Source organism: Paroedura picta, chromosome 7, assembly GCF_049243985.1.
Source record: "Paroedura picta isolate Pp20150507F chromosome 7, Ppicta_v3.0, whole genome shotgun sequence".
Classification (NCBI taxonomy): domain Eukaryota; kingdom Metazoa; phylum Chordata; class Lepidosauria; order Squamata; family Gekkonidae; genus Paroedura; species Paroedura picta.
Window position 1 is genome coordinate 24,184,480 of NC_135375.1, and position 13,661 is coordinate 24,198,140.

A 13,661-nucleotide genomic window follows, 5' to 3' on the forward strand; every position below is an offset into this window, starting at 1 on the left:
GCGTGGCCCAGCCTCGCTCGCTCGCCGCCCGGAGCCGCCGCCGCCGCCGCCGCCGCCGCCACTGCCTCGCCCCGCCGGGGGCCGCCGTCCCTCCTCTTCCTGCGCCGCCGCCGCCTCGCCCTCCTCTCTCCAGCCCGGCGGGGGCGGAGGGAAGCCGGAATGGGACCGCTCCGGTGCTGATCCGGCGGGCTGTGCCTCCCCCCCCCCCTTCCCCGTCCTCCTCCTCGTCGTCCTCCTCCGCCCCGGAGCTGTCGAGCAGGCGGCCGGGCACATCTGGGCGAGCGCCGCTGGGCATGCGAGGGCGACCTGCCTCTTGCCGCCGCCTGGGATCGCGCGGGGACGACGGAGCCCGGCAGAGCTCGCGCTTCCCCCGCCGGCCGCGGTTCCATCTTGCCCCTGCCTCCTAACCCCGGGCGACGAGCGCGGCGGCCCGGGAGGGAGAGGCAGGCGGCGGCGGCGGCGGGGGGCGGCAAGCCGGGGGCTGCTGGTTTTTTTGGCCTCCCCCCGGGATCCAGTTCATGGGGATGTGTTCAAGGCAAGAGCGGATTCAGAAGGATATTGACATTGTGGTCCAAAAGTGCAAGGCGGAGAAGGACTGCCTGTTTGCAGGTGAGTTGCTCAGCCGCGTTTTCTTTCGACATCCCCCCCTCCTTTGCATTCAGACGTGTCCCCCCCCCCCTTCCACATCTGAGATGCCTATTGGAGGTGGGCTGCTCTCCTTCGGACCCCTGGACACAATGCTGCTGATGCTCCGTGTGGTTGCTTCATTAGTATTATATTTTTTTTAAAGCCTGCCTCCTAAGTATGCTTCCCCCATTTTGAGCGCACACACCACACATACACAAACACACACACACACACACACGACCCCTCTGAGACACGCCACCCATCAGCACCCCGAGCGGTGTGGGAGCAGCTGGCGGAGTGACGGAGGGTGTCCGAAATGGCATGGCCGGGGAGGCAGCGTCGCCCAGCGCAGCCCACTCTGGTGGACGAGATCTCTCCCCCCCCCACCCTTTGTTTTTCATGTGATCGGCAGAGCGAAGCACAAGATCTCTCTCTCTCTCTCTCTCTTTCTGTGTGTGCCTGAAAATGCTTAGATCTAGCCATTTCTCTGTGGCTGCCTGGCGGGCGGGGGCGGCGGTTGCGAGGCTCCTGTTTGCACAGAGGCTTATCCTCAGATGCCCAGGACTGGACGGCTGCAATTAATTGTTCCCCTCCCTTGGAAGCCCCCACGAGAGGCTTGCCTCTGATCCCGACTTCCAGGGCTTGACGTGCCGACAGCCGCTTGGCTTGTTGCTGCCTGTTGCCTTCCCTGACAATGGAAATTCCTTCCGTTGCCATAGCACCGAGTCACTTGTTGCAAAGAGAGGAGGGGTGTGTGTGTGTGTGTGGTGTGTGGTGTGTGTTGGTGATGGGGGGGGTGTTCCTGATGGATTATTAATTTTTCCCCCTGGTTCTTCCCCATATCCGTGGCAGAGGAGGCAAGGCCAGGTGAGCCGGCTCAAACAAAACAAGGAATGGCCCTACAGCTCTTTCTTTGTGTGTTTTAGATTTCAGATACGCGGACTCCACTTTCACTTTCACCTACGTGGGAGGAACCAAAAGGTAGGACTGTGCGTTAACCTGGCTCGGTTTCTTCTGACCCTCCGGTGATGCCATAGCCACAGAGTTTGGGAATTTGGAGGGGGGGCATCCCATTGCAGAGAGTCAGCCAGGGATAGAGAGGGGAAGAAAGATAGGCCTTAGACAGATGTTCTGTCAGCCATCCTGGGCGCATTGATCAAGAGTTCTGTTCTGGGCTGCCTTAACTTGTTCTTTTCTTAAGTTTTGGTATGCAGAGACCTTCGGATAGAGAGGGGTAAATAGCCTTAGGAATCTGACAGCACGAGAAGCCTCTTGATAAGCATTTTGCTAAGTGTGGAGATAACAGTGAATGATATTTGCAGTGCTACACCTTGGAAATCCAGTATTCACACAAGCACAATGTGAAAACACAGTTGCATTACGCAAACACAACCCTGTGCCGTCTGAACAGATAATTGAACATTTTTAAAAGTCCATAAAGTTTATGGTGCACATAACAGTCTTTTTTGGGTAGCAACTGAACATTGAATCGGTGGCATCTGGTGCATACTGTTAAGACAGTCACACTTTCTTGAAGTCGGGTGGGCTACAGGATTAAAATTGCACCACTGAGTACATCTCTGCTGTTTTTTCAGGTGGTTTCTCTCCCTCCCCCGATAATTATTTCATTTGATTTCACTGCATTATCGGCACCGTCGGTTAGCAAAACTGTCCGGCTGTAAAGTGAAAAGGCATTTTCAAAGTTAAAATCAGTTTATGTTGCATAGAATATGTTGCTTTTTTTTTTTTTTTACTGTGTTGTTTCAAGAGTGACTAACCTTGCTAGAATTAAGCTAAACCTCAGGAATAAGGCACTTTGGAAGTGTCTGTTTTGAAAGTGTCAACCATTTGTAACTGATTTTTATGTGTGAAATAGAGATAATTTTCTCTCTCACACACATATAGCTATATTTTAGTATATGGAAGGGGATCCGTAGGGAAGTGGAGAATATTATGGGATTTGATCCATCTATCTTTTTCAGTCAGTCTCACCCAATTCCCCTCCTTGGCACAGGCCTCCTTCCACAGGGCTTTTGGCCTTGCAGGTCCCATGGTTCTCGCCATAACCTTCTTGGGTGGTGATGGAGAAACACTCCTCCCTTTATTTCCAGCAAGAAAACTGAATGGATCCATCCCATCATCTTACGAGATCCTAGCAGACCCTTAAAAAAGTCAAAATCATTTCGTACCCTGGCTAATAAATACAATATAAGCACATTTATGGGTGTAGATATAGTGTGGGGAACCAATTTTGGGAGGAGGAGAAGACCCGAGGGAAAATCATTAAGTGCCCCATCTCTACATTAATCAGATTCTCAATGTACTGAATTTGCATTTCAATAACAAGACAACCAAGGCTTTGGAAGGCTGATCATATGCCTCTGATGTCCTCTCTGCTTGGTCCTGTGTCCTTGTGCTTCCGGTTGACCTGTGTGGACCAGTAGGTATGTCCTGTACCTACTTCTACAGCACAAAGCTTGTGCTGTCTACGACCCTTGATGCAAAGGATGAGGGAACTAGTCATGGACATTTTATGCTTCAGTCTTTCGTGGCATACTTTTGCTCATGTAGTTTGGGCAAAAGCAGTTGTAACAGCCTGTAACCTCTCTAATGAGCTTGTTGCTAACCATTAAGGATACTTCCATATGGACCAGAGAAGTCTAAATAGCCACTGAGCTGTATTGGTGAAAGACCACTGTGGTTGTTGGAACCTTCTAGTCTTGCTTCCTACCCATTCCTGAAGGTGTGGCAAAGGCACTTAGAGCCAAACTAGACACGATACGGTCTCTGAGTCCACCTTGGGGGCATCTCCTCCAGTTTACAGATGAAATTCTGTCTGTTTATAAAGACAATGAGGGCCAATTCTGGGACTGTGATCTGGGGTGCTCTTGTCTCCATCCCCACACACCTTTTTCAAGAGCCCAAACAATGAAACTTGCCTCTCAAACCTAAACTACTTTTAAAGATCAGACAGCAGAAAATGCATCATGTATACCTTAGCGTATAAAAATGGACTATTTGGTAAATGGATGAAATTGTAAAGTATATGTTCTCTAAGGTGAATGGCATAATATCTGAGAAGAAGTTGCAATGTCCTTAGACATTTTCATGCTACACATGTGGGGATGAGGGAAAGGCTATACAAAATACGATTTTTCTCACTCAAGACAAAGAAAGCCTTGTTTCAGTGTTCCTCAAAAATGCCCTGTTTTACCACTGGAAAGACTGAAGATACTGTCAAACTTTTTCAGGCTATCCATTTTGAATATGAAAAACCGTGCTTAAGAGACATTTTACTCATCCCATAAAATGTATTTTTTTATTTTAATTTTTTTATTTTTATACTGCTGCTCTTCCAGTGGTCTCGCGGCTCACGCCAAACAATACAATACATTAAAACCCCATAAAACACCCCTTACAACAATAAAAGATAGATAGATGGCAACTTCTTACTCAACATCTCCAAAACCAGGGGTAGTCAAACTGCGGCCCTCCAGATGTCTGTGGACTACAATTCCCATGAGCCCCTGCCAGCAAATGCTGGCAGGGGCTCATGGGAATTGTAGTCCACAGACATCTGGAGGGCCGGTTTGACTACCCCTGTCCAAAACCTTCCTTTCCTCCTCCCCCTCCTTCAACCGGAGGGTCAAGTTTTCTTCCGCTGGCAGCAAGGAGCCAGATCTGTTAGGCATTGGGAGGTGGGATCCTCTGATGAAAACGCCGGGACTCCACCCTGGCCTCAACCATAGGCCTGGCGGAAGAGCAGGCCCTGTGGAAAGCTGACAACTCTGGCAGGGCCCTCAGCTCTTCCGGGAGCTCATTCCACCAGGTTGGGGCCAGAATGATGCATAGGAGTTTCTTTTCAGGGTTCCCTCACGGCTTCCAAGTTTTAGTCAGAAAAATTCAAAAAGAAGCCCTGAGGAAAACAAACAACCACCTTGTTTTCTCCCTCTGATTTTGTTTTTTGTTTCTCCCCGCAAGCAATCACATCCCTAATGACACCAGGAGCTGTGTGTTAGAACGGCTTCTGCAGCATTTGATGCTAGACAGGCAGAGCAGAACGCCCAAAACCAAGAGGAAATCTTCTTGTTACAGCTTCTAGCTGGTGTGTCTGTCAGTGTTAGGAGCTCTGGGCCTGTTCTACAAGCTTTAGTTCCAGTATTATACAGGAACCTGCCCCCCCCCCCCCGCCTGTCTGTGATGCTTTCCCACTGTGTGACACATGTAGCTGGCTTATACTGAGTCCGAACATTGGCCTAGCCAAGTCAATATTGTCTTCTTGCAATTGGCAGTAGCTTTCCAGGTTTGCCCTGTCACCAACTGTATGTGGGAAGTGATGTTAAGTCACAGCTGACTTAGGGTGACCAGACTCATCCTCGTGCCTCTGCAATAGGCTTATTCGCCCCTTCGTCACGTCAAGGAATGTGTTGTCATTTACTTAGGGCGACCCTAGCAAAGGGCTTTCAAGGCAAGTGAGAAGCACAGGTGGTTGGTCCTTGCCTTCCTCTGCAGAGTCTTCCTTGGAGGCCTCCCTTTCAAGCACTGACCCGGCTTTGCTTCTATCTGACACAATCCACATATTTTAATAGTTTTACTATTTTAATGGTAATATTTTCTATTGGTTGTTTTTATGTTGTTTTTACCTCAGCTTATGGTTTTAATGTTGTAAGTTGCTATGAGACCCTTTGAGGGAGTGACAACCAGAAATAACAAATGAATAAATTAAAGTCGGACAAGATCGGATTGTAGCCTGCCACTTTCCTCGACGGTCACCTGCTACCAAATCCTTGAGGTGGGAGGTGCCAGGGATTGGATTTAGGACTTCTTTATTTATTTTCATCTTGCTCTTCTGCCTCAGGGGGACCTCAGCCAGCTTATCACGTTATTCCCCCTTCCTCCATGTTAACTCCACAACGACCGCCCTGTGCGGTTAGGCTGAGAGACAGATGAGGCTGTGAGCTTTGATGGCAGATCTGGGGTTTGAACTTGATTGTCCCAGGCCCCACTTCCACACTTGCTCTTCTTCATACAAAGCAGATGTTCTCCCGCTGAGCCACAACCTCAAAAGGTGCAGAAGGTGGCATGATTATAGCCTGATCTTGTCAGATCTTGGAAATTAAGCAGGAAGGGAGACCTTGCCTTGCTGTGACATAATGGCACATTCTACACATTTTCATTTTATGACAATTCCCCCCTGCCCCGTGGATTAGCATCTTCAATACCTTGAAACGAAGGGAGATTGGGATTCCAATTTCCCATCTCCAGTCCTATTTCTTTAGCTCTTACACCACTCTGAAATCAAGCTGGTTTTTGATTTAGAAAGGTACCCACTCATTCAAGAGGGAGTTGAGTTACCAAGGAAATCAAATTGGTATGTAAGGATACAGCTTGTTTCCCATCAAACGTGTTTTAAAATGGACATGATATCCATGTGAAAGACACCAGCCCTGTTCCCACATTACATTGTGCATTTGATTGTTTCTTGTGTGCATTTAATTTTCCTTGCATAGGATCCGTATACATCTGTATGTGTGATTGAAACTCCATATTTGTTTATCCTGCTACCGTTTCCTGGTATATGTGTATGCATTGGCACACACACAAATGGATGTTCACATGTGCACGTAGAATGTATGCACATTTACTGTAATGTGAATGGAGATGACGTGTATGTTAATAGGATTATATCCTTAGAAAATTGAATTAGCTGTATGCAAGCAAAGGTGAATGCTAGTTAATTTTGTAAATCGTCTGTTTTGATCTTGATCCCAACAAGTGACCTTATAACATTACATTTTCATTCATAGTTGTGGCTTTTGAGTGGGTTAAGTTTCTCATTGCCTGCAAGAAGGTGCAATATGTGTATGAATGGGCTCGATTATATTGCACCTGAGGAAAAGCAAGAGCTTAAAACACACAGGGCATCAGAAATATTCCCAATGCCCTCAGCTTTTTTGTCTTTCAGTAAGGTTTCCTATGTCACACTACAAGGCATTGCGAAAACAGAAAGGAGGAAGGATTATTTGCTTTGGACACGATCCAGAGTTGAGCACACAAACCTATTGAAATCAATGGGTTGAAGTATGCTTGTGCACAGCATTGTGGTTTAGTTTGTCCAAGAGTGTGCAGAAGTATACATGTATATCTCAATCAAGGGGGAATGTGTATATATGAGTATGTGCGTAGAAATGCGTAGTGAGTGCAAAAGAAACTAGATTTCAAAAATGCTTTCGGATTTTGAATGGTGTCGGTTGTACACTTTGGGTAGTTTAACTTCCTAGTTCAAGTCTCTGAGCTTCAAGGAAAAACAAATTGAAGTAGCGTTTGCAGTTCTGTTTCATAACTAGAGAATGCATGGGCTTTCTCATCAGCAATTTTAAGATGCACTATACACGCTCATCGAAAGCTTAAAGCAGCCGCTTGATGACCTTTTCTGAGCTCTGTGATTTATTGTGAAAAGTCTTGCAAAATTCCTAATGGCCAGATGGGGCCTAGTGATTTTTTTAAAGAGCCAGAATTTGGTGCATAGTGGGCAAATGAACCCTGTTTACCCAGTAAGGTCGTATTCAGGACTGTGTCTCACATGATACGATGGGAGTGATCCTCAGGAGCGATACAGAACCTTGTGACTGTTTACACAAGTTTTTGGTAACAGCTTGGTTTGTGTATGTCAGGATTGCACCCATTTTACAGATGTGGGGTAGGGAGACTAAGGTTGTGGCTTTTGAAAGACCGTATCATGAGTTCACCAATGCGATGAGACTTGAACAGAGATTGTTTGGGCTTCTGCTCTTAGTAAGTTGACTGCTTATATCTGCCCGTAGAACACATGGAGTGTTTGCAGAGAGAGAGAGCATGAGAAAACATGTGCGTGAGAGGGGTAGTCAACCTGTGGTCCTCCAGATGTTCATGGACTACAATTCCCATGAGCCCCTCCCAGCAAATGCTGGCAGGGGTTCATAGGAACTGTAGTCCATGACCATCTGGAGGACCACAGGTTGACTACTCCTGCTTAGGAGAACCTGCCCCCTACTAATGAAATGTGCAAGTGTTTTCCTTGTGAGATTGTAGGGGCCTGTGCAGGTGTTGCTGACCACACCCTTCCTCTTGACTGTATCCTTCCTTTCAAAGCCTTTCTATTCCAGAGCACATGCTGGCAGGGGCTCATGGGAATTGTAGTCCATTAACATCTGGAGGACCACAGGCTGACTACCCCTGTTCTAGAGAGCAGGGTCTAGAGCACTGGGAAATATAGAGATGTTTTTTTATCGCAGTAGACAGAACAGAGCTGTTTAAACAAGAACAAGGTTGCAGATTATACTGACTGGTCCGTAGGAGTTGATCCCGCTGTGCTGAGAGGTGGTTCAATATTCTTCTGTTGCTGGTATTGGGATATGTCTCTCTAGAGCTCACAGACATTGCTTCATAGCTTTGGTAGTCAATTTGAACATCGATGAAAACGGTATTAAGTAGCAATTTTGTGTATGTGTGCGTAAACGGGGATATCCAGATTTACAGCGACAAGCTACTCTGGTTCAAAGGGTGCTTGTGCTTTTGCATGCTAATACACATCCACTCCTGTCCAGTCATGGCATTATAAGGCCAGTGTGTCAGACGGAATGCATGGGAGGGAACAGCTGTGCTGTGGCACTAGGACACCTAGAAGATGCTATTTCCCCTTTTTTTTTTCCAGCCCTAAAATCCTTAGTCTGGAGGTATTGGGACTTCCAGGTGCTCTCTCTGGTATATAAGAGTGGGAATAGAAGAGGAGTTTATATATAAACACCGGTGGTTTTCCTTGACCCTCTTTGATGGTCCAGGTGCTGTTTTGGCATAAGAGACTCAAGGGAAAAGTTACTGTGTTGTAATTAAGGCTAACTTGGCTTGAATAGCCCTGGTTTACCTGATTTTGTCAGATCTTGGAAGCCAAGCAGGGTTAGCCCTGGCTAATATTTGAATGGGAGACCACCAAGGAATTCCAGGGTCATGATGCAGAGGCAGGAATGACAAATCACTTCTGAATGTCTCTTGCCTGAAAACCCTATGGGGCCACCGTACATCAGCTGTGACTTGACGGGAGCAGCACGAGCAAAGGCTGGTCTTACCATGGGCTTGGCTGCAATCCCATTTAAAGCTGGTTAAGCTTTTTAAGCAATCTGCCAGCTCTTACCAGAGAGACACACCTGCCCGTAATATGCTCTCCCCTAGCAAAGGGCAGGGTAGTGCTATGGGTAATGGTCCCACTGTATAGAGCTCCTCCAGGAATGCGAGCACAGAATATGCAGGCCCTTGCAGTGCAGTGACACATGGCTACCTCCCAGGGGGCAAGTGACCAGGGGTTCAGACAGGTGGTCAAAGGAATGGAATGTACTGATCACACCAGTGATATGGCCCAACTCCTAATAATAAAAGTACTTTGGAACGTTTGTTTTACTGCTATCTTAGAAAGAGTATATTCCCTTCCAAAAATAACTTGTTGATGTTAATCTGGCCCTGAAAGCCCTCAGGTTGGCCTAAAGGTCTCCATCCCTTGATCATTCCCCCCACCCCCAATAAGCTTCCCCCCCCCATTCCCTGGAAATCCATTTTGTTCAAAAATCTGAACTCAATCTAACCTGGAGTCTTTGCGGCCAAATTAAGTGCTGGGAGAGCCCTGTCTGGTTTTCACTTATGCTCTAACACCTGCCTGAACTAAATATTTTTAATTGAATAAGTTTTCAGTGCTTGGTTTTTGCTTTTGTCTTTTTTAGGGGGAGGAATTTCAAGCTAGTTGACTTAAAACATTTTTATTAAGGTGAATAATGTGGAGGGTCTAAAGAGACCTTGATGCCAAAACAAGCTTAGTTTGGGGGCTTCTTTTGCATACGAGTCTGATGTGAACTAAATAAGCCTGCTTCTTTGATGATGCTGTTTAGGTAGATGCATGGAGAGCAAGTTAGTTGGCTGATTAGGAATGTGTTGGGGAAACCCACTGTGTTGGTAGGTTGGCATATTTGATAATATATAGCCAGAAGGTCACAGGTGCCTGCTACACCATTGCTTGCATGTTTTCAGATGGAGATGTCTATATTTTCACAGTGGACAGTTAGGAATTTGTTTTTGTGATCATTGGTAACATGGCTCAAAGACTTCAATATTCATGTCTCTGAGATTTTGTTGTTCTTCCTGGTTTGTTTTTTTGGGGGGGGGGCAAGAATTTCCCTGTTTACCTGAATCTTACGGTTTGCTCCTGGCCCTTCATTTTTTTCACAAGATCCGAATTGCTGGGCAAAATATTGATGGTGCATTTAAAACTGTGGACCGACAAAATGAATCCCAGCAGCTGTGACTACAGTCCAACCTGACAAATAAGCAATGTTCCAGAGGAGTTGGATATTCTGCTTTGGAAGTCTCATGAAGAGCAGGAGGCCATCTCCATCAGCATTTAGTTGTGAGCCTTGGGACAGGCATTTGCCTCTGGAATCCTCACAAAATGGCATGTAAAAGGGACAGCTTTCCAGGACTGTCTATCCCTAGCACCTGGTACTCAGAAACGTGCTTACTTTCAAAGTGGAAAGGCTATTCAGCTATCATGGCCATGCTCTTGATGTGCCAAGAGCCAGCTTGGTGTAGTGGTTAGGAGCATAGACTTCTAATCTGGTGATCTGGGTTTGATTCTCCACTCCCCCACATGCAGCCAGCTGGGTGATCTTGAGCTTGCCACAGCACTGATAAAGCTGTTCTGACTGAGTAGTAATATCAGGGCTCTCTCAGCCTGTTGTGGGGAGAGGAAAGGGAAGGGGATTGTAAGACACTTTGAGACTCCTTCAGGTACAGAAAAGGAGCATATAAGAACCAACTCTTCTTCTTTGTCATCTTTTTTAACGGAGTGAACAACACAGTAGATTTTTAGGGATGAGTGAAATCAGAACCTCTAATATTGCAATACCTCCTGGATCCAATTGTCAATCCACCGACCCACTCATATGGCCATCTTTATGATCCTCCCTGCTTTCCTGTGATAGAAGAGTGGGCAATTAGTTTAATTCTTGTTTGAATACTTAGAATTTACTTTATTTATTTTATATCTCTATTTTGTACATGATTTTATGTGTTTTTAGCCTACTGTAATCCTCCTTGAGTCTTAGGAGATAGAGCTGAAAATAATAAAGGTAATAATAATAATAATAGCCATCAAGGATCTCTTAATCCCTCATGATAGCCATCTGAGCAGGTGTCCCTTGACAACTCTTGTGGTAGTGAGTTCTATAGTGAATTAGGCTCTTGTCTACGAATGCCACAAGAAATGCATAGGCCTTCCTGATGGGCAAGGCTATTGATGAGGTAATTCGGCATTGTGTGAAAAGGGAGGGAGTGTGGATGGGCTGATAAGGTCTCAGCCTGTCCTCAGAGCGGTAATATAGGAACGAGGAAACAAAAAGGGGAAGGTTTTCTTGCAGAACTGCATGTGTGCAAGCACAGTCCTCAGGCACAGAAGCATTGGCACACCACATTTCCAGCTTCCTGTGGAGCCCAGAGTGAGATTTTGGTGCTCCGATCGATAAGAACATTTCCCCTCCTAAATGGTATTGAGCTGTAATGTTGTGAAAATTACATGACAATCAGATGTAGGACAGACATATTAAATGGACAAAGCAGAGCCTGTCTTTGAAGGGCTTCATTTCCTCCTTACTTCAAGTAAATTTTTTGAAAGGGGAGGGGGGAGAACCTCACAAGGAGCTCAAGTTGGTGAATTGCATGGATTTTCATAAATGATCCTTTCCCTTGGAGGCGCGAGTAATCATTCTTTTGGCTGGTTCGTCGGGCACCGCTTCATTTTTCTCAAATGATCTGTGTTCCCTTTTCTGAATTATTGGAGCTGTTTGACAGGGCTGGAGTGCCGGCTGGTTGAGGAGGACCGTAATTAGGAATTTATTAGTAAGGAACATCTTTGTGGTTAGGAAAGGAGCGCTAAATATGGAACAGACTGAACGGCAATTTAATAATTTTTCATTTTCATTTTGAGAAAGGTTGAAGACAAGTCGAAAGATGTTTCTGCTTTTTAAACTGAGAAGGCTCAGTCAGGTGCTAAGATGGATCAGGATTTACTGTAACTGTTCTGTCGGGCTGGTGTTTCTTTCTTTCTTTCTTTCTTTCTTTCTTTCTTTCTTTCTTTCTTTCTTTCTTTCTTTCTTTCTTTCTTTCTTTCTTTCTTTCTTTCTTTCTTTCTTTCTTTCTTTCTTTCTTTCTTTCTTTCTTTCTTTTTAATGAAAAGAACATTAGAATTCTAATAAATTTGTGATTTTTTTTCCCCATTAAAAAAAATCTTGCCTGTTTTCCCTTGCCTGTCTTCCCCTCGCGTCACTTTGGCTGTTCCAAACAGACGCTAAAAGGAATGCTGATGTGTTGTCTTTAGAAGCCGCCATATGATGCCTTGGGGTCTGCAGATACTTGATGGAGTTTGCAAAAAAACAAAGGTTCAGATCGCGTGCAAGAATGACAACACGGTCTTCCATTTGTTAGCAGACCTATCTTTTGGAATTCTTGTGAGACGCTGGGGTAGTGAGGGCTCCAGAGCAGGGGTAGTCAAACTGCGGCCCTCCAGATGTCCATGGACTACAATTCCCAGGAGCCCCTGCCAGCATTCGCTGGCAGGGGCTCCTGGGAATTGTAGTCCATGGACATCTGGAGGGCCGCAGTTTGACTACCCCTGCTCCAGAGGAACAGAAACCTGTCTCTACACGTGCAGTAATGCCCATGCAGTGCCCTTCTACCCGTGCACTAATGCCCATGCAGTGCCAGTTGATTAGGTGGTGCTATATGAAGTGCCGTCCTCGTTGTTTGTCGTTGTGCTATGAGGGAGTGTGGTGCTCTGAGCTGCTTCTGATAGGGGAGAGGAGATAGCGGAGGCAAATTGTGTGCAGGCTTTTCAGCAGTCGTTGTTGTGTGTGTGTGTAGAACCAGTATTCACAAAGGCTGTATTCTGAGAAAGTCTGTTCAGAGAGGTGAACTGGATTGTTTACCACATAGCCAGTGCAATATTCATTTATTAGATTTTGTCCTCACCTTGGTCTCTAGGAAAGAAGAAGAGTATGTTTTTATACCCCGCTTTTCACTGACCAAAGGAGTCTCAAAATGGCTTATAATCGCCCTCCCTGCTTCTTTCCAGTAAGGTCGGTGAGGCTGAGAGAGCTCTGACAGAACTGCTCTGTGAGAACAGCTTTAATTGGACTGAGACTATCCCAGAGACACACAGCTGGCTGCATGTGAAAGAGTGAGGGATGAAACCCAGCTCGCCAGATTAGAGGCTGCGGCTCTTAACCACTACATCAAGCTGGCTCTCTTAAAGAAACGTTTATATTTGTGCACTGAGCTGTAATCTGGAAATATGTGGCCTCAACACCCCCCCCCCACACACACACACACAAGTAATCAGTACTTCTGATTGATGTGGCTAAGTATTGGATGCAAACCACAGTAAGAAACCCCTTTCTCCTCCTCTGCTACGAGGTACTGGGATAGGTTTTACCCCTATCTATTACTCCAGTGAGCAATGCTTGCTAATCTATTTTTTTTAATTTGTTGAAACATTTATATCCTTCCCCCCTTGCCTTTCAGGTCAAATCAGAAGACTTCCTCTGACTAAGGAATCTTCCCCCTGTTTTTGTTGGAGGAAGAGACGTTTAAGTTGCAAGAAGATCCACTTAAGTTGGACGAGGCCTACTTAGAGGATAGCTGGGAGAAACTTTTGGGAACATTTAAAAATATTTAAAACAGATCAACATTTCAATCAATAAATTTATATGCACGACACTCAGTTTGTCTAAATAAATATAAGAAGGGACATGTGCATTTCCAAATTAGGCCCATCCTTTAAAAAGAGGGCAAACAGGCACAACATTTCCCTCCGTAGCTGAATTCGACTGTGCCAGAAGCCACTGTGATGTGGTCCAGTCGATTTCACGACCCTGTTTGTGTTCTTCAAATCAGAGGATGTGCCAAAAATGAGGAAAAATAGAGCAGGGGTGGTCAGACTGTGGTTCTCCAGATGTCCA

General features: G+C 45.9%; 1 protein-coding gene across 2 annotated transcripts in view; it reads left to right on the forward strand.

Moving 5' to 3' along the window:
• Positions 1-358: 358 nt before the first annotated feature.
• The window catches only part of PARP8 (poly(ADP-ribose) polymerase family member 8), a 175,757-nt gene continuing 162,454 nt past the window's right edge, over positions 359-13,661 (forward strand). For both annotated transcript variants that reach the window (XM_077347086.1, XM_077347087.1), the window contains exons 1-2: positions 359-609; positions 1,554-1,608. In XM_077347086.1, coding sequence (XP_077203201.1) covers positions 519-609; positions 1,554-1,608 — 146 coding nt within the window. In that variant the 5' untranslated portion in view covers positions 359-518. The remainder of the gene's footprint in view (positions 610-1,553; positions 1,609-13,661) is intronic.